Source organism: Heloderma suspectum, chromosome 5 (genome assembly GCF_057233095.1).
Source record: "Heloderma suspectum isolate Gila_16-S chromosome 5, 16-S_ref, whole genome shotgun sequence".
Lineage (NCBI taxonomy): Eukaryota > Metazoa > Chordata > Lepidosauria > Squamata > Helodermatidae > Heloderma > Heloderma suspectum.
The window spans coordinates 46,497,686-46,518,254 of NC_139462.1; the positions used below are offsets into that span (position 1 = coordinate 46,497,686).

At 41.5% G+C, this 20,569-nt stretch overlaps 1 protein-coding gene across 4 annotated transcripts in view; it reads right to left on the reverse strand.

Moving 5' to 3' along the window:
* The window catches only part of PRDM5 (PR/SET domain 5), a 141,933-nt gene that overhangs the window by 47,453 nt on the left and 73,911 nt on the right, over nt 1-20,569 (reverse strand). For all 4 annotated transcript variants that reach the window (XM_084860256.1, XM_084860255.1, XM_084860254.1 and 1 more), the window contains 2 exons: nt 19,317-19,477; nt 15,331-15,424 (listed from right to left, as the gene is read on the reverse strand). In XM_084860256.1, coding sequence (XP_084716382.1) covers nt 15,331-15,424; nt 19,317-19,477 — 255 coding nt within the window. The remainder of the gene's footprint in view (nt 1-15,330; nt 15,425-19,316; nt 19,478-20,569) is intronic.

Consider the following 20,569-nt stretch of genomic DNA (forward strand, 5'->3'; position numbering starts at 1 on the left):
AAAAGAAAAAGACTTGAGAATAAATTATCAAAATCATGTAAACACCTTATTTCATCGTATTTGCTTGTTTAAACATTTCTATAAAGCCAATAAAGTAATTGAAATGTACGAATAAAGTATGATAAATGAATTTAGCACTAATTTAGCTCTATTGCTTATTTTGACAGGTGTTACCTTTCCCAAAGTCTCGGGAACAGGTCTTAGATTCTTTAATTGGAAACGGAGACAACACAGGACCTTATAAATGCAAACACAAAAGGTGTGCTCTACCACTGAGGGATGGGCTCTTCCTAAACAACAGGCCAATCCTGTCCCCATATATCCCAGCCTAAAATGGTATAGTCCAGGAAATGCTTTGCCACTTGGTTGTTTTGAATGTTTCTGTTGAAAGTATAAAATGAGCTTTGAACAGCTCTAGCTCTCTTCCTGATTCTAGAAAGCATTTGCTCACCTGGAAGCAAGTGAACCACCCATCCTGCTCTTCAGGATTCATCTGCACTGCAAGTGAACTCGCTTCTATCAGTAGCAGTGCAGTTTGACTACATATGGTTCAGTGCAGGATCCAACCAGCTATTCCTTAGAGCTAAGATTACCTCCTGTATGTGTCATCTCAAACTGTGTTTATCTGGCGCTACTAGGCTAACTGTGCGGATGTTTTAGATCTAGTTTCTGGTTTCTGTCTCTATCCTAGGGTCTTTGTTAAATTTGTAAAGAAAACTCTCCGGCATGAATTCTGACATATTCTCCTTTCTTTCTTATTGCTCCTCATGAAAGTACTGCTGCTACATATGTACAGTTGCATAAATCAAGAAAAAGACATAAACCTCAACCTAAAACGAATGGAAATTATGTTTGCTCCCTTTTGCATTTTTTTTTTTTTAATCTTATGGTGATAATAACTGAAGCTGCGTGCAGCGAAATACACGATCCAAATACACGATCCACAGTACCACCGCCCCTTGACTATTGTGAAAAATTGATAAGAAAGCCCCTGTCCATTTTGAAAAACTAGAGGACTGATTAGTGTCCTTTAGCTTCTTTAAGCTTCCTTTGTTTAAGCTCCTTACATTTCTGGCTGCCTAATTTGTATATACAGCCTGACAAGGCAGTATAGCATCTATGTATAGTAATTATACACAAGTAGCAGATGTTCCTATACCCTCTAGCAGGTATCTACCTTCAGTTCTTTTATGAATTCTGAAGACCAGAAACCCAACTCATTTATTTCATATGTTCCCCGATTATTATGGCGCTTCTCCCTCCCTCCTGCCACCATAACCTTTTGGCTCCTCATAGTAGTGCTCAGGAAATGTCAGCAGGAACTAAGGAGCTTTGGGACTTGTAGTTCTTGAGTTAGCATGTGGCACAGGAAGGCACACTTCCCTCTTGTGTTTCAAACCACAAGTCCATCCCAGAGTTTTGTCTGCCCTCTCAGTCTTGTGTGTGCAAACTCTATCTGTTCTAGAAACGGGCCCAAGCTGGCCGCTCAGTGTTCAGCATGTTACTTGTTCTGTTCTAATGCTGCATCTGATTAGTGCCAGAAAATCTCACAAGATCTGGATGTCCTAGATGGATGGATAGATCTGTACGGGATCCATCCATCCATCCATCCATCTACCTGTTGTTCCATATGGGACATCCAGGGTGTCACAGAACTGACACTCTGTGCCAGTAAACATGTAGCATACATGTGCATATTGAGTATTTAATTCTCTGGTATCAGTGCAAGAATAAGTAACACATCTGAGGTGCTTGTTCAACCAATCAAGATTCAAGGAATGCTATCTCTGGTATGGCTTGTTATCCACAGAAATAAGGCTTTTCAAACTGATTCAGCCACACCCCCTTGCAGATTATTTTAGGTTATCCACAATTCATTTTATTACTCTATAAAGCCCTGATCTATGAAACCCTATTACAACCGAGATAACAACTTTGCTATTGTTGACCCGATCACTTATCAGTAAGGTGAGTCAAGGGCCCTCAATTTTTTTTTTCAGTTGACCTCCTCTGGCTGAACTCAATTAATTCACCTTTGGGACAGACCCTGAATTGTGTAAACAAATCTGAGACTGGTGTGTGTGTGTGTGTGTGTGTGTGTGAGAGAGAGAGAGAGAGAGAGAGGGAGGGAGGGAGGGAGGGAGGGGAGGGGTGGGGATAATATCTCCATATAATATCTCCTGTAAATAAGCCCTGCATTAGAAATGATAAAATAGTAACTTTAGCTTCTCTTACTAAAGCATATTTAAAGCATGAGTATTGTTCAGAAATGCATGAACTGAGGTTTGCCTTAGAGCCCTACACTGGCTTCCCTTCCACTCCCAAGACGCAGCACAAGCTCCTTGCCCGTTCCTTCAAAGCCCTCCATGACCTTGCCTGCCCTTATATCCCAATAGAAGCTTGTTAGTGATCTTCACTTCTGCAGCTCCACTTCTCTCCACCATCTGAAGGCATCCTGCTCCCTCAGAAAACTCCATACTTCCTCCTTTGTTGCCCCCATATGCTCAGAAATGCCTCCCAGAATACTAACACGAAGGTACTTCTCTTACTTCATTCAAATCCCTCCACAAAACCCACCTTTGGCACAGCCCCCAAATGTCCACTCCCTATAATAACTCAACCCGCACTATGCCTACATATGTGCAAATGAAACAACCACATGTTGCTTCTCTGTTTACCTTACCCCACCTTCCCTTCCACTGCTGCTTTTCCTTATCAGTTTTAGATTGTAAGCATGAACCTGTACTCTTTACTCTGTAAAGCAGCATGCACAATGATGGTGCTAAAAAGATACATAAATCATAATAATGTGGCCTGAGGTTGTCCCAGCTCTCTCTTCTTCTTTGGTAGGGATCCCTAAGTCAGGAAGGTTACCACAGCAAACACTATGCTGCTCTGAGAGATGGGCAATTGCAGTGAACCCAGGTGCCTATAGGTAAAAACGGTGTGTTATTCAGGCAGGTCTAGAAATGAAGACAGCTTTTCTAACTGGATTAATGGAAGTATTTATAGACTTGGGGATTTTATTTCTCAGGGAGCTATAATGTCATATATTCAATTAGTACAAAGACACCCCAGTTTGCATTTACTATTTTATCAATATTTGCAAATTAGGAGTTACATTCAAACTATTATCAGACAGGTAGATACGAACAGACCTGTTTTATCTTTTAAGATTGGTATTTAGGATGGACAAAAAGGGTTATTGTTCAAAATATATTTTGCAAGGGAAAGATAAGAGAAATAATTCAATAAAACAGTTGTGCCAGAGAGAATGTAATATTAATACTTCTGATATAGAATGGCAATGTATCTATATTAAACCAACAAGAGCTGTATTGAATGTACCTTAAAGAGAGAATTTGTAAAAGATGCTATATATGTGGTATTATACCCTCGCCAAACTTGCAAAAATGTATCAGATATTGGGGGGGGTAGGGGAAGAGACACTTTTGCTCACATTTGGTGGCAATGCAACTCCATTAAATAATATTGTCAAGATATTTTTCAAGCTATAAAACTTGTGATAGAATATGAGATCCAGCTATCCTCACTCACGGCACATTTGGGCTATTTTGTGAATCAAATTCACAGAGAACATCAAGTAATTTTAACATACATGATAACCTTAGCACGCCAGTTATTGGCGAAGGAATTGAGAACAGGTATGGTGCCTACTACTGGAGTATGGAGAAGGGTGGGGAAAATAATGTTCATGAACAAACTTACCAGTTATTAAAAAAAAAAAAAGTGGGAAGGGAAAAGCGATTCAACAGAAATTTCCAAAGAAACCTGTCAACATATATCCAATAATGGAATCAATACAGACCAGACACATTGGCAACCTTGGGTATCCAAACAATGAATTAAACCTGATATGAATATTTATGAAGGTAAAGGAATATGATAGAATACCTTTGTATTATTTTCCTATTTATTATGCAATATCTGGATTATTTGATTTTATACTGTATAATCATGAAACAGAGAACTGAAATTATCATTAGTATATGAATGAGAAATCTAATTAAAATGGGTTTTTTTTTTAAATCCAGGCAGATCTCACTGGTGCTTGATTGGCCAGCTTTCCTGGAGCAGGGGCAAGCTTATATAAGTGGGTAAAAAAGATTAACACCGCTGCATTTTTTCTCAGACGTCCAGTTGAAATACCCCTGCCTTACTCTCAGCTGCGCTGTTTTTGGGTCCCAGCTGAAGGCTGTATATCTTACAAGGTTGTACAATCTGAGAAGCGGGAGTGGCTGTGAAGGGGCATGGCTATGGCGGTCACGAAGGGACCCTGCACTTCTGAATTTGCCACTACACTACTGGCTGGAGTTAGCTGGTTCTCTCTGTGGAACTGATGCAAATAAACCTTAAGGAAGTGCATTTACATCCCACTTATATATGTGTAAATATTACAAAGACACTGCAAGTCAAACGTAAACTAAAACCTGTAGCAGCACTACCTCAGGTATTTCGTATCACTTGGGGAAGTGAAAAGTACACTGTTTTCTACTTGTTATGGTTTGTTGTTCAGTCACTTCCGACTCTTTGTGACTTCATGGACCAGCCCACGCCAGAGCTTCCTGTCGGCCGTCGCCACCCCCAGCTCCCCCAAGGTCGAGTCTGTCACCTCCAGAATATCTTCCATCCACCTTGCCCTTGGCTGGCCCCTCTTCCTTTTGCCTTCCACTTTCCCTAGCATCAGCATCTTCTCCAGGGTATCCTGTCTTCTCATTATGTGGCCAAAGTACTTCAGTTTTGCCTTGAATATCCTTCCCTCAAGTGAGCAGTCTGGCTTTATTTCCTGGAGTATGGACTGATTTGATCTTCTTGCAGTCCAAGGCACTCTCAGAATTTTCCTCCAGCACCACAGCTCAAAAGCATCTATCTTCCTTCGCTCAGCCTTCCTTATGGTCCAGCTCTCGCAGCCATAGGTTACTACGGGGAATACCATTGCTTTAACTATGCGGACCTTTGTTGTCAGTGTGGTGTCTCTGCTCTTAACTATTTTATCAAGATTTGTCATTGCTGTCCTCCCAAGAAGTAAACGTCTTCTGATTTCCTGGCTGCAGCGTCTGCAGTAATCTTTGCACCTAGAAAGACAAAGTCTGTCACTGCCTCTACGTTTTCTCCCTCTATTTGCCAGTTGTCAATCAAGCTTTTTTTGCCATAATCTTGTTTTTTTTGAGGTTTAACTGCAACCCAGCTTTTGCACTTTCTTCTTTCACCTTCGTCATGAGGTTCCTCAGCTCCTCCTCGCTTTCAGCCATCAAAGTGGTATCATCTGCATATCAGAGATTGTTAATGTTTCTTCCAGCGATTTTAACTCCAGCCTTGGCTTAATCAAGCCCAGCACATCGCATGATGTGTTCTGTGTAAAGGTTGAATAGGTAAGGTGAGAGTATACAACCCTGCCGTACTCCTTTCTAGGGATGTACGAAAATCACTTACCTTTCGGGGATTATGCTGATGGTGGGGGGGGAGGCGTTCCATCCCTCCCCCCGGAATCCTCACCGGGGGGGTAGGCGCTCCGTTCCTCCCCCCCCAGAATCCTGGCCGGCCGGCTGTGCTCTGCAGCAGTTCTGCGGAGCCGCTGGCCGGCTCCGCCAGCAGCCGGACATCCAGCCGCTGGCTAGCAGGGACACAAATGGTGGCGGCCGTAGCCGCCGCCGTTTGTGTCCCTGCAGTCAGCTGTGATAGGCTACGTAAATGTTTACATAGCCTATCACGGCTGATTTAAAAAAACAAAACAAAAACATGCGTACGCAAATGGTGGCAGCCATGGCCGCCGCCGTTTGCGTTCCTTATTTTGGCACGTCTTAGTCTACGTAAACATTTACGTAGACTAAGACGGCGAAAATAAGGGGAACACAAATAGCGTAGCGTCTACGCTATTTGCGTTCCCCTTATTTTCGCCGTCTTAGTCTATGTAAATGTTTACGTAGACTAAGTCGTGCCAAAATAAGGAACGCAAATGGCGGTGGCCATTGCCGCCGCCATTTGCATACGCACATTTGGTTTTTTTTGTTGTTTTAAGTCAGCCGTGATAGGCTACGTAAACATTTACGTAACCTATCACGGTGGTTTTTTTTAAAACCTAGCCGTGATAGGCTACGTAAATCTTTACGTAGCCGATAAGGTTTTTTTGTTTTGTTTTTTGTTTTTTTTAACCTGGAAATGGCGGCAGCGGCAGCCTGTCGGAAGACTGGCCGCCGCTGCCGCACCACTGCCGGAGCCGCTGCCGCCAGAAAAATCTGCCCAAGGTAAGTCCCATCCCGGGGGGTGGCGGGGGGGTGGCGGGCTGTTCCACCACCGATTTCGGGGGGTCAAATGCGCTGGCATTCGGCCTCCCCGAGATCCATGGTGGAACTTTCGTACATCCCTACTCCTTTCCCAATCTTAAACTAGTCCCTTGATCCATGGTCTGTTCTTACCGTTGCTACTTAGTCGTTATACAGATTCCTCAGGAGGCAGACAAGATGACTTGGTATCCCCATACCACCAAGAACTTGCCACAATTTGTGATGATCCACACAGTCAAAGGCTTTAGAATAGTCAATAAAACAGAAATAGATGTTTTTCTGAAACTCCCTGGCTTTCTCCATTATCCAGCGGATATTGCCAATTTGGTCTAGTTCCTCTGCCTTTTCTAAACCCAGCTTGTACATCTGGCAATTCTCGTTCCATGAATTGCTGAAGTCTACCTTGCAAGATCATGAGCATTACCTTACTGGCATGTGAAATAAGTGCCACTGTTCGATTGTTTGAACATTCTTTGGTGCTTCCCTTTTTTGGTATGGGGATATAAGTTGATTTTTTCCAATCTGTTGGCCATTCTTGTGTTTTCCAAATTTGCTGGCGTATGGCATGCATCACCTTGACAGCATCATCTTGCAAGATTTTAAACAGTTCCGCTGGGATACCGTCATCTCCTGCTGCCTTGTTATTAGCAATGCTTCTTAAAGCCCATTCAACCTCACTCTTCAGGATGTCTGGCTCTAGCTCACTGACCACACTGTCAAATCTATCCCCGATATTATTATCCTTCCTATACAGATCTTCCATATATTCTTGCCACCTTTTCTTGATCTCTTCTGCTTCTGTTAGGTCCTTGCCATCTTTGTTTTTGATCATACCCATTTTTGCCTGGAATTTACCTCCGATGTTTCTAATTTTCTGGAAGAGGTCTCTTGTCGCTCCTATTCTATTATCTTCTTCCACTTCCGTGCATTGCTTGTTTAAAAATAATTCCTCATCTCTTCTGGCTAACCTCTGGAATTTTGCATTTAATTGGGCATATCTCCCCCTATCACTGTTGCCTTTTGCTTAGGGATGTACGAAAGTCACTTACCTTTTAGCGAAATTGATTCGAGGTGGGGTGGAAGGCGCTCCGTCCTTCCCCCCGAAATTCTGGCCAGGGGGGGAGGCACTCCATCCCTCCCCCCCGAAACATCCAGCCGCTGGCTAGCAGGGACACAAATGGCGGCGGCCGTAGCCACCGCCGTTTGCGTCCCTGCAGTCAGCTGTGATAGGCTACGTAAATGTTTATGTAGCCTATCACGGCTGATTTAAAAGAAAAAAAACGCATGTACGCAAATGGCGGCGCCCATATTTGCGTTCCTTATTTTACACATCTTAGTCTACGTAAACATTTACATAGACTAAGACGGCGAAAATAAGGGGAATGCAAATATCGTAGACGCTACGCTTTCACCTTATTTTCACCTCGCGTTCACCTTATTTTCGTCGTCTTAGTCTACGTAAATGTTTACGTAGACTAAGACGTGCCAAAATAAGGAACGCAAATGGCGGCGCCCATGGGCGCCGCCATTTGCGTACGCACATTTTTTTTTTAATTTTAAATCAGCCATGATAGGCTACGTAAACATTTACGTAGCCTATCACGGTGTTTTTTAAAAATCTAGCCGTGATAGGCTATGTAAATCTTTACGTAGCCTATCACTTTTTTTTTTTTTTTTAACTGGAAATGGCGGTGGCGGCAGCTGGTCGGAAGACCGGCTGCTGCCGCCGCCGCCACCACCGAACCACTGCCAGAGCCGCCGCCGCCAGGAAGATCTGCCCAAGGTAAGTCCCGTCCCAGGGGTGACGTGGGGGGGCAGACCGTTTCGCCACTGATTTCGGGGGGCCGAATGTGCTGGCATTCGGCCTCCCCGAGATTCGTGGCGAAATTCTCTGACATCCCTACTTTTGCTTTCCTTCTTTCTTGGGCTACTTCCAGTGTCTCAGCAGACAGCCATCTTGCCTTCTTGGTTTTCTTTTTCTTTGGGATGTTTTTTGTTGCCGCCTCCTGAACAATGTTGCGAACTTCTGTCCATAGTTCTTCCGGGACCCTATCTACTAAATCTAGTCCCTTAAATCTATTCTTCACCTCCACTGCATATTCATTAGGAATATTAGTGAGCTCATACCTAACTGATCTGTGGGTCTTCCCTATTCTCTTTAGTCTGATTCTAAATTGTGCAATAAGAAGTTCGTGATCTGAACTACAATCAGCTCCAGGTCTTGTTTTTACCAACTGCATAGATGTCTGCCACCTTTGGCTACAAAGGATGTAGTCAATCTGATTTCGGTGTTGACCGTCTGGTGAAGTCCATGTATAAAGTCATCTCTTAGGTTGTTGGAAGAGAGTGTTTTGTTATGCACAGTGAGTTGTCTTGGCAAAATTCTATCAGCCTATGTCCTGCTTCATTTTGTTCTCCCAGACCATGCTTGCCTGTAATTCCAGGTGTCGACTACCCATCTTAGCATTCCAGTCTCCTATAATGAAAATAACATCTTTTTTTGGCATACTATCCAGTAGGTGCTGCAGATCCTCATAGAACTGATCTACTTCTGTTTTTTCAGCATCTGTGGTTGGGGCGTATATTTGGATCACTGTGATGTTAAATGGCTTACCCTGAATTCGAATTGAGATCATTCTGTCATTTTTTGGATTATATCCAAGCACTGCTTTAGCCACTTTATTATTAATTATGAAGGCTACTCCATTTCTTCTGTGGTCCTCTTGTCCACAGTAGTAGATCTGGTGGTCATTTGATGTGAAGTGGCCCATTCCAGTCCATTTCAGTTCACTGACACCCAAAATGTCTATATTTAATCTTGAAATCTCCCCAATAACCACATCCAATTTGCCCTGGCTCATAGATCTTACATTCCAGGTGCCTATGGTGTGTTGATCTTTAGAACATCGGATTCGTCATTCACCACCAGCACCGTTGGCTGCTAGCCGTCCTTTCGGCTTTGAGCTAGCTGTGTCATCACATCTGGGGCTACTTGAACTTATCCTCTGTTCCTCCCCAGTAGCATTTTGACCATCTTCCGACCTGGGAGTCTCATCTTCCGATGGTATACCGACATATCTCTGGTTATACTGATCCATTTAGTTTTCATGGCAAGAATACTGGGGTGGGTTGCCATTTCCTTCCCCAGGGATCGTATTTAGTCTGACCACCACGACAAGGTAACGATCTCCTTTGCTGACGACTTTTATGGACAAAATGCCAAAATAACCACAAAGCTATTATGAACCAGAGGCAACTCCACGTAAGAGCCTTCAGGTGACAGAGAGAAGGGTATGCTCCATCCTGGTGCCTCCAGACTACTTTATACATACCCAAGTCCAAACCACTTGGGGTAGGTAAGAACAAACCTCTCTTCTTGCTTCTTCCAGCATCCACAATTGATAGTTGGGCTAGAACAACACATTCACCTCTCACATTTCAAATATTGTATCTGAAGTCATCATTCTTGTGACAAACCAGCAATGGGGCCAGATACCAGATTATAATTTCACTATAAAACAGTGATTAGATTTTGCTGGCCACACACAAGGCAAGGCAGACCCAAGCAAAACCACAGCCGGTATGTATTAGCATTGAACGTTGGATGCAACTGTAGGCAGATAATTAACCTCCTGGCCCACAGCCCTTCAGCATCCCAAATTGTACTTCACAGAGTTTCATTCACAATTTATGAACCACCGGTAGAATTTATGTCATAGTCATAGGATTCTTTTGCTGAATTAACCTCAGCTCCCTCTGACCCTAAAAAACCATAAACCAGCAGGATATCGCAATGAAAAATGTGCTATAGTGTTTCAGCGGACCCACAAGAACTATCTCAGTCAGTCCAGTCTTGGATTCCCGAATGACAAAACTGCAGACTAATCTGCAGCATTCTGATGTGAACTGAGGTTGTTTCGAATGAGATATTTCCTGGGCAGGAATCCCAAGCAATTGTTACAAAGCTGTGGTTGATGTTATCACAAAAAGGAGACGGTGGTACATACAATGCAATATTCTGAAAACATTTCAATGAATCAAATAACCCTGACTATTAGTCTTTTGGCCTGCTCCAGTTGTGACCCATGAAGTTCAATGTTTCCCATCAGCCATGCATTGTGGGTCACAGGATTCTTGACAGCCCCATTTTTGCAATTCCAGGCAGGCAGCAAAAAGGACACTTCTTCTGATGAGGGGAAGCAGTCAAACATATAATGATCTGCCTGTATTCTGACTGGGTACAGTAGGAGGACAACTATACCACATACATTTTCTCAAGCTCTATATTAGCTTTATGTCCTTGGACAAGGCTCACCCTTTAGTAAAGCCTTTCCTGAATCAACTAAGCCTGATATTATCTGGATCATCTAATCCTCTTGAACTCTGTCATTGATCTGTCAATCCAGGACTTTTCCTCCCATTCATATCCATCTCATGTGGTTTGTAGGTCCCTCTTTACTGGGACTGTATCACCTCTACATTCTGTGCACTCCTTGGCCAGTGCTAAGTCAAACTATTAAAATATTAAATAATAGTAATTACAGTAATGAAAGATTTCCAAAACAACATATTTAAACTGGTGCTTATATATAGACTTTGGTTTACTTTATAGTATACAGTCAAATCAAAAAGTTGAGTTAAAACTAAATTTATGAACTGAGCATATTACTGGTCCTGCACATCAAGCAAGAACATGCTTTCTAGAGAAATAGAACTGTGGACAAATGAGATCTAACTGATAAGGCAGGGGAGTATGGCAGAAACAAACATTTCTCTTGCTAAGTGCCTCATGCATCAAACAACAGAGGTTGAGGAAAGTGTGATCTCACTTAGTTTTCCTGTTTCATAGAGGAAGTTGCTGCCAGGATAATCTCTGAAAGTAAAATGAAAAGAATGAATAAAGGTGCTTTCAGATGAAGCTTTTTATCATGCTATCACTCTGCCTCATTCATAGAAGTTTTATGGGGGGTCCAAACAACTTTGTCTTCCACTCATAACCCTCCTATGTTTTCCCATTGCTTCTTCCAGCTTTTTTCTTACTGCAGAAAATCCATTAAGGAAAAAAAGACAAAATAGCTGCACAATGACTTCTAACTGGTAGCACTAGCAGCCCTCTGTCTCGAAGCACCCTAGTAAGATTTATTGGACCAGGACACACTGGTGAATGATTATGCTCACTTGAAGACATCTTGTTAAGAGTGTTTTGCCCATAACCATCAATTCTAGACTCCTAGCTGTGTGAGTTTTAATGTGTGAGATTTACGTTAATAGTAATAATAGTACTACTTTTTAGTGTTCAAAGTGTTTCACGCACATTATTTTGCAATTCTTACAACAATCCTGTAAGGGCGGTTGGTCTTACTAACCCCCTGTGTTATTAATGTATTGACGTGCAGCAAATGTTCACTATCCATCATGACTCATCATCCTTCCTCAGCCCCTTACAAAACCGTTCTCCCAGCATTATTTGCCAGCATCCTTTGGACCCACAAACAAGGATTCTGTGACCCTCTGCTGAGTCCTAACCCTCCACTTAGGAGCCACAATTTTAGCCCTTCCCAACAAGGGGATCCTGTTTCAGCTACACAATCCAAACTTTCATTGGACTAATCAGTATTCAGCCCTGGTTACAGCCAGAATAACAAACAGGACCAAACAAGTAAACAGCTTTAATCTTAACAGGTGGTCGTGAGAGATGGAAGTGATTAAGACTTATCAAACATATTAGGAAGCCAAGTGATTAAGTGCACATGTTCTGTCATCTTCCTGCAAGCCAAATTTGTTTATGCAAAACTGAACAGAATGTCATAGGAAGACTATTTGTTAACAAGCGCTTTGCATGTCAAACGCCAATCCTCACCCTTTTAAGTTGGAAACCAAGCATCACTAAAACACTCAGCAGCTTGCCAATTACATGAATATGTAGTCTGTGGTGAACACAGTGCTCCAGGGCATTCCACTCTGCACTGGAAATGTTTATCTCCTATGTACAGTCAGATCAGTAGATAAGTAGAAGTACTTCATATTAGGTGACAAGAGACATATAAAGCTAGTTCAGTGAGGACATGATAGTAATGAACGATGACACAACACAAACTACAAGGGAGCTGGAGAAGGGAACTGGATCCAGACAAGCTCAGCTGGAAACAACATGAAGTCAAGCCTGATACACAGAATTTGCGGTGCCTCCAAACCAGTCTTTTGCCCTCAAATTAATGAAAAGCATTATACATCTTTCCCACAAATGCCCAATACCATTATACATTACATTTCTCCTACACAGAAGTCATCTCAGTGTAGGAAAAAAGAGCTCACTCTGTATTGTTTGACATGCAGAATGACAGGGGTTGTTTGCAAAACATCCATGAAGCCAGCAGTCTCTCCTTATCAACCTGCAGTTGTGTAGCCATTGCAAAACAAAAACAAAAAAAACCCCCATTCATGCAACAGCCTTTGCATAGTCATTATCTAATGCAAATAGGAGAAAAAACACCTGTGTGTAGGAAAAATGTAAGGGCTACTTTGTACTTTACATTTGGTGTATCACCCGTCTTGCCAGCTACAAGAAAGCTACAACGGTTCAGTGTACCTTCTCAGATACATAATGTGGAACTGTTTGCTTTTTGGAAACAAAGTCTGCCCTCTCTTCAGTCTATCAACAGAAACAAGTAGGCGCTATCAGGATACAAAAGCCCTGCTGTCACCTTCAGTAGATGTACACAGTGAACACATACAGGAGCGCTTATTCTGTCTCCAGCCTCACCTCGGTGTTTTCAACAGAAGCTGGGAACAGGTGCAATGCACATACAACTATATCCAGTCTTCCCCAACCTGATGCCATCTAGATGTTTTGGATGACAACTCCCAGCATTCCCGACCACTGGCCATGCTGGATGGGGCTGATGGGAGTTGACCTTTGAAACAATTGGCAGGCACCAAGTTGGGGAAGGCTGATGTAGGGTCTGTATGCATTACTGGGGACCCTGGCACAATCCGGGTGCCTAATCAAGAGTAGTGGGCCTATGGTGTATGGTTGCATGTGTGTAAAAGACCATGTTCTCAACTTCTACTGAATGTGTGGAGATTGGAGGATGGGGGCCAGCAGACCACTTTCCCTCCATACACATGTACTGAAGAGGAGGGCAGGGTTGCGATCATTCTACTATATACCTGCCTGAACCATAAGAGCATCTTCAGCGGTCAAATAAAAGGAAGTACTTCTTCACACAGCACATACTTAAACTATGGAATTCGCTACCACAGGATGTAGTGATGGCCACCAATTTGGATGGCTTTAAAAGGGGGTTAGACAAATTCCTGGAGGAAAAGGCTATGGATGGCTACTAGTCTTGATGGCTATGTGCCACCTCCAGTACCAGAGTACTAGTTGCTGGGGAACATGGGCAGGAGGGTGCTCTTGCAGTCATGTCCTGCTTGTGGGTTCCTGGTCAACAGCTAGTTGGCCCCTGTGTGAACAGAATGCTGGACTAGATGGACCCTTGGTATGATCCAGCGTGGCTCTTTATTTTTATGTTCTTAGGTCCTTCTCCAGGAGGCCCTGCCAAAGGAAGTGAGGTACGTGGTTACTAAAAAGAGGGCCTTTTCTGTTGTGGCACCCTGGTTGTGGAATGAGCTTCCTAGAAAGGCTCACTTGGCACCTACGTTGTGCTCTTTTTGGCACCAGGTGAAGACCTTCTTACTATCCCAGGCATTTTAGTCTTTCAGTTTCTGTTGTTTTAAATCTGTAACTGTATTTTAAATCTTTGCACTGCTGCTAGGTTTATTTGGTTATATATTTTATTTTATAAAAAAGGTAAAAGTAAAGGTGTCCCCAGCCAGTTGTGTCCGACTCTAGGGGGTGGTGCTCATCTCCATTTCTAAGCCAAAGAGCCAGCGCTGTCTGAAGACACTTCCGTGGTCATGTGGCCAGCATGACTGAACACCGAGGTGCACGGAACTCTGTTACCTTTCCCGCCGAAGTGGTACCTATTTATCTACTTGCAATTTCTTGCTTTCGAACTGCTAGGTTGGCAGGAGCTGAGACTGAAGACGGGAGCTCACTCCGTCACGCAGCACTCGGATCTTGAACTGCTGTCCTGCCAACCTTCCAGTCCGCAGTTCAGCGTCTAACCGCTAAGCGTCTTAAACCAGTCACTACAGGAGAAAATATATTTTATTTTATACTGTAGTGTAAAACATTTAAACTTTTATACTTTATTTTATTATGTTGTATTTTATGGTTTTAATTATTGTGAACCACCCAGACAGCTTTGGCTGTTGGGCAGTATAGAAATGTAATAAATCAAACTAACTAACTAAATAAAAACTTGGTCTACTCTGCTGCATTGAAGATCCTTGCTCTACGTTTAAGAAATCAGATATTGCCACAATTTGAGAAGGAATTATGAAAATAGGCAGGCAGGTACTAAAAAATGTAGGACATTTGCTATTAGGATGTCTTTATGGACATTTTTCCCTAGTACTCAATGTTTTCTTGACAGATCTAGGATCACGGAATAATACTCTTTCCTGTTTCTCTGTTTCTTTCATTCTCAGACACATCCACATACAAAACCACACCCACACTGCTTAAACTAACTTTTGGCAAATTGACTTTACAGTGTTTCTTGCTCACTTGAGCAAACTGGATGTAGGGAACATGGGGAACACGGGTTTCAGATCACTTTCAGCTCTAATTCTACATACTGGCAGAAACATCTAAATCTAAATAATTAATTTTCCAATGTAAGTGAGTAGAATTTCACTTTCTATTATCAAAGCTTTACATTAATATGTTTCAACTGAAGCTAATAAGAAACAGCAGATCTAACATATCAGACAATTACAGGAGAAAGAGATACTCAATAATTAAATAGTTCTTCACAAAAATAGGCAAAACTTCATTTTTGTATGGAAGATACAGCAGTCATCCCTTTAAAATGAAAATAGACAAACCTGCACTTTAAAATTGTGCAATTCAAGAGCTGAGGAAAGGTTGTTGATTTCTTACAATGTAATGCTGTACCTGTATGACTTCGAATATGTACTCTCAGTGTTCCATTACTTGCAAACTTCTGCCCACAGTATGGGCAAATTTTCTCCTTTTCACCTGTGTGAGTCTACAGAGTGGAAAGATATACAAAGAGTTAATTTGATTGCAAAAAACACCAGTAATGAAATGTGGTTATATTTAATCTAAAAGTCTAATTTGTTCACCATCTATTACACAGTACACTGTGTAATAATCTATCAAACCTAGATTTTAGGAGTTTAACAATGGTTGCACTTTAAGACTATACTATAAAATCCTTAAACTAATCTTGCTATACATCGCAAAATAAACCAAGCTATCTAGCCTAACTACCAGCCAAATGCATTTTTTTATTCCTGAAATGGTTTGGCTCATAAAAAATCCATTAATCTTTACTGGCACTTGAAAATACTTGTAGCAGAAGAGAGAGATCCTTCCTACTTCTGTATTTTCACTACTTCTTTTATAGGAGTTTTCAAAATAGTAAACACTAGCTAGCTTTCTTAATGATAACCTTAGGTTCCATAAAATGATAATTTAAAGTTTATATTTGTGTCCAGATCTACTAGTACTATTCTTAAATAAAACAGTGGCCTGCAAAAAAAATTTCCAATAGAAAAATAAGATTTGACTGTTATAAAAACCTGTGTCACAAAGATTATTACATAGAAGGTTTGTTGCATTTTAATTTCAGCTGGCTAGTAATAAGAAAATATATTTGTCACATAACTTGGACTGCCATTCATGTTCAGTGCAATGGGACCTGATCCAACAAGCATCTCATCAGAAAGACCTTTGGGGGACTTTAGTGAAAATGAGATGGAGTACTGAACCTAGCCACAGTAAAATATAATAAGAACAATTCAGACAAACCTAAGCACGTTACAGTCCTTTGGGAAAGTTAAGCAAATGCTCAAGTGCAAACAGGATTTTGCCATGAAATACAATTTCTCTAGATCACACTGAATATTTTTAAGACTTGTAGTGGTAGCCAATGGGTATCATAAGGTGGCAGCAAAGTCAAAGGGGCTAATAGGACAGCACAGTGCAGGTGAGTGGCTGGTGACTGGCTAACACCAGTGGATACTTCTGAACAGTTGGGTTCAGTCTTGCAGGTTCAGGTAGAACCCGGCTGCTAGATCCTGCATTCAGATAGATGTCACTAGTTCAGTCATTAGTTCTTTCCATGGTAAGATACAATGGAGGGGAATGCAAGGGAATATGGAAGCTCAAGGTCTACTACTGATCTCTCCCTGGGTGCAAGTCTAGGAGGAAATCATCTGAATGGAAGCTTCATCTTATGTCTTCTAGTTATGTGTTTCAATATGGTAACTAATTTTCATGGTACACATGGAACCGTTAACAGTTTAATCAAAACTGTAAGTTTCTCTGTCATTCAGGTAAGATGACAGAGATGACCTTCTAGAGGGTTCTTCCAATCCCAATAATCCCTACATCACTAGTGGATAAACAATGCCAATATTTACTCTATTTATTGAAAGTCAAAGTTTACAGAGTGAGAGGGGTACAATATTGACTTAGCTCATCTTATCAAATGCAACAGCACACAACCATAACGAAATCAAAGTTAAGACAAATATGAACAAGTCAATACTTCAATCTCAAGACTATAGCCTTGGTCATAAGAGGGCATACAACTTGCAATGGCTTTAGAAAATGGAAGAGTTTAGCCTTTTGCATAATGTGCTATGTTCCTTGAGTGGTTGGGCCTTTTAAAAAAAATCAGAAGTAGCTAGCAGATATATTAAGATAATGAAAACTCAACTGTAGAAAGTATGGTTCATTCCAGCTTTTCATATCCTGCTCAGGTCCTGATTCAGGGAGACAAGTTACATGCATGCTTAATTTTAAGCAGATAATGCTGAAGCCGACGTTCTCAATCCAAACACTGCAGTACTTTTTGGAGCTTTCAAATAAACTATTCTATAAGAAATGTGATGTTTGAATAAGGCTCCTGTTGGTAAGTCAAGTCAAAGCTTTTCAGTAAGTCACTCACTTAAAAGAACATATTTTCTCAGGCCAAGTGATGATTTACTCCACTTGTAGCCCCCATCCCACAGTAAAAGCAATTACATAGCAAAAAAATCCCCTCCCACTTTTACAAACTTGAAGTAATAATTATATTGAATAATTCAGCTATGCTCCATGGATGAAGTTAGCAATAAGAGCACTTTTGCTTCTCATTAGTTGTGTCCTCTTGCTTACTACTGTCACCCCTAATCTGCATTCTCCAGAGGGTTTAGATTGTACTTCTCAAATAGCATCCACCTATCTCTCTGCCTCATGGCAATCTACCTTTGAAAGCAAGGAAGGTCTCAAAGGCAATGGAGGAACCTCTTGTGTTTCGCCTAAAGATGGAGATGGTTTTTAAGGAACAGCTGGACTTTATATTTTCAAAACTTGGGGAGGGGGGCGAACCTGAGAGCAGCATCCAATGGGGCGCTTACTCCCCTGCTGATTCTTTTGTGCCCTGCCAGTTCCCTTCTGCAAGTGTCACCCACTTCTTGAAGAATGAAGATTTAGTGCTTCGTTTGACAACCTCAAACAACCAGGAATGCTCATTTCTGGAATGGGACATGTCATTTGTTTTGGAGTTTCCTGTAGAAAGTGCTAAAACTTCAATGCATGAGTGGTGGGTTCTGCTTACTCAATGGAATTGGCAGGACCCACCATTTGTGGAACAGAATTGGCAGGGCACAAAAGAATCGGCAGGGGAGTTGAAACCAACTCTGCACTTAGTAGGGCCTAATTTGAATGTCTGCAGCTCCTGCCACGTTCCCTCTTAAGAAAGTATTACAGTGACATGAATTTTAGAAAAAAAAAATGGAATTTTTATTTTGGCTAATATGGCTACCTTTGCTTTGTGTGTGACCGGAAGTACTTACATGTGTTTTTCTGCCAAGGAAATGAACAATCCTATTTTTATAGGAACAAAATGACTGTGGGATATAAGAATAAACCCACATTAAGGCTTGGTCAATGGCTCAAAGATTGTTGGTCACAGTTGTTTAATAGCTCTGCTATAGTTGATTAACACACAGAATGTTTAAAAGGATGTAGGAGGATATGGGTATGTACTGAGTGCACCCAACTTGCATTACATTCTATGGGGATATGGAACATCCCTGGCTCTGTTAACTGTTCTGGAGGGTTCCCCAACTCTCTGGAGCAGCTTTTTGGGGAACATGAGGGGGAGGGTGGGTAGGCTTTGGTGGGTTGCGGGGAGTTTGTGAAAATTGGGTGCTTGCGCCTTATACAAGTGGAAGAGCTTTCCAATTGCTAGCACCTTTGCATACAAGCACCGTGAACTGGAATAAATACAGATTGATACAGATATTAATCTTTTCACTCATTGGAAAGAAACAGTATTTCTAGCTGCCCTTAATTCTAGTATTTGTATATACTTTTCATCTGCATTTAATACTGTTGGAATGACAATGCACAATTGAAAGCCATTTCTTCAAAAGAAATTCCATCTGTAAGGTAAAAACTCGGGGTCATCCCATGAAGCTGTTTGGTGGGAGATTCCAGACAGATAAAACAAAGTGCTTCTTCACACAGTGCATAGTTAAACTATAGAATTTGCTACCACAAGATGTAGTGATGGCCACCAATTTGGATAATTTTAAAAGGGAGTTAGAAAATTCCTGGAAGAGAAGGTGATCAAAGGCTACTAGCCCTGATGGCTTTATGCTATCTCCAGTATCAGAGGCAGTATGTCTATATACATCAGTTGCCAGGGAACATGGGCAGGAGGGTGCTGTTGTGCTCATGTCTTGCTTGTGGGTTTCCTGTGGGCAGCTGGTTGGCTACTGTGTGAGCAGAATGCTGGACTAGATGGACCCTTGGTCTCACCTAGCATGGCTCTTCTTATGTTCTTATGTAAGTATGGTATAAGCTGACCAAAATAACCCTATTATAATCACTTTTTTAAAAAACAAATGACAGATTATACCTACTTTTTTATGGCTCTTAAGCACAGATGGTGTCACAAAGGCTTTGTCACATAAATCACATTTATATTTCTTATGGCCATCATGAACAACTTGTATGTGAACATTCAGTGTGTCCTTCCTTTTGAATGTAGCATCACAGTGATCACACTTAAAGGTTCTTTCGCCTAAGTAAAAGGAAGGCATAAGGATATGTTAATAACAGAATTAGCTTAACTTCCACTACAATGCTAATGGATGTTTATAAATCTATTGCAGCTATCATCACATTCAAAGACAGCCTCACCATTAGGCAAAATGAAGGCCCTCTCTTGCACTTAGGATGCAATATAAAAGTAGCAAATTCTGGACACATTCAGCCATGTAGACCTGGTCACCAGGTAGCTCTGGTAGGGCGAGGTGCTTTCAATATGGTGTTAGGCAAGCATCAGACATATAGCAGCCTTCTCCAACCTGGTGCTCTCCAGCTGTGTGGAATGTCCATGCTGGATGGGAATGATACGGATTGCAGTCCAACATATCTGAAGGATACCCGGTTGAAGAAAGCTGGCATACAGCCTTCCTATCAGAGCTGAGCCTGAAAGATGTCTTCTTGTTCTAGATGGCACCATTTTAAAGCATCCACTCTAGGAACCTACATTCAATACACGTTCTAGGTGCTATCTTGAAGGTGCTTTCCTGTCCCTACAAGTCGCTCATGTGAAGAGGAATTTGTGCATTCATCAGCAATGACAATGCTAAGGCCAGCTGTAAGGAAACTAAGCTGGTTTTCATCATTATTATTAATTCTGGAGGCCTGTTTGACCATTTAAAAATGTAAACTCCCAAAAGTAGGATTAGCTGCAAACAGCCACGTACTATTGTGACTGCAACAAAACACTGCAAATAAAATGGAAGTACATATACTAGTTTTATTGTATTTCATAGTATAAGTTTTGTTTTATTAAGTATTCGTTGTGAATTTTATTGTGTTTTTTAATTGCTGGCCACTTTGTATCCTTAGGAGAGCCCATAATTTTTTGAAATTAATAAATAAATAATAAACAGCTACAATTTTTCAGTCTTCTACTGGACCAGGTACTGGATGGTACTTTGCATTTTACAGGATTTAGCTTAACCTACACAATGTCAGTTGCTGCAGAAATTGGTTACAAGCACTATTATGCTGTACAAACATTGCACATTTTCCTCTTTTCTGTATGGTCAAAGGATTATCTAAGAATCTCAAATCCTCCTTGAGTCAAAAGAAGACACATACA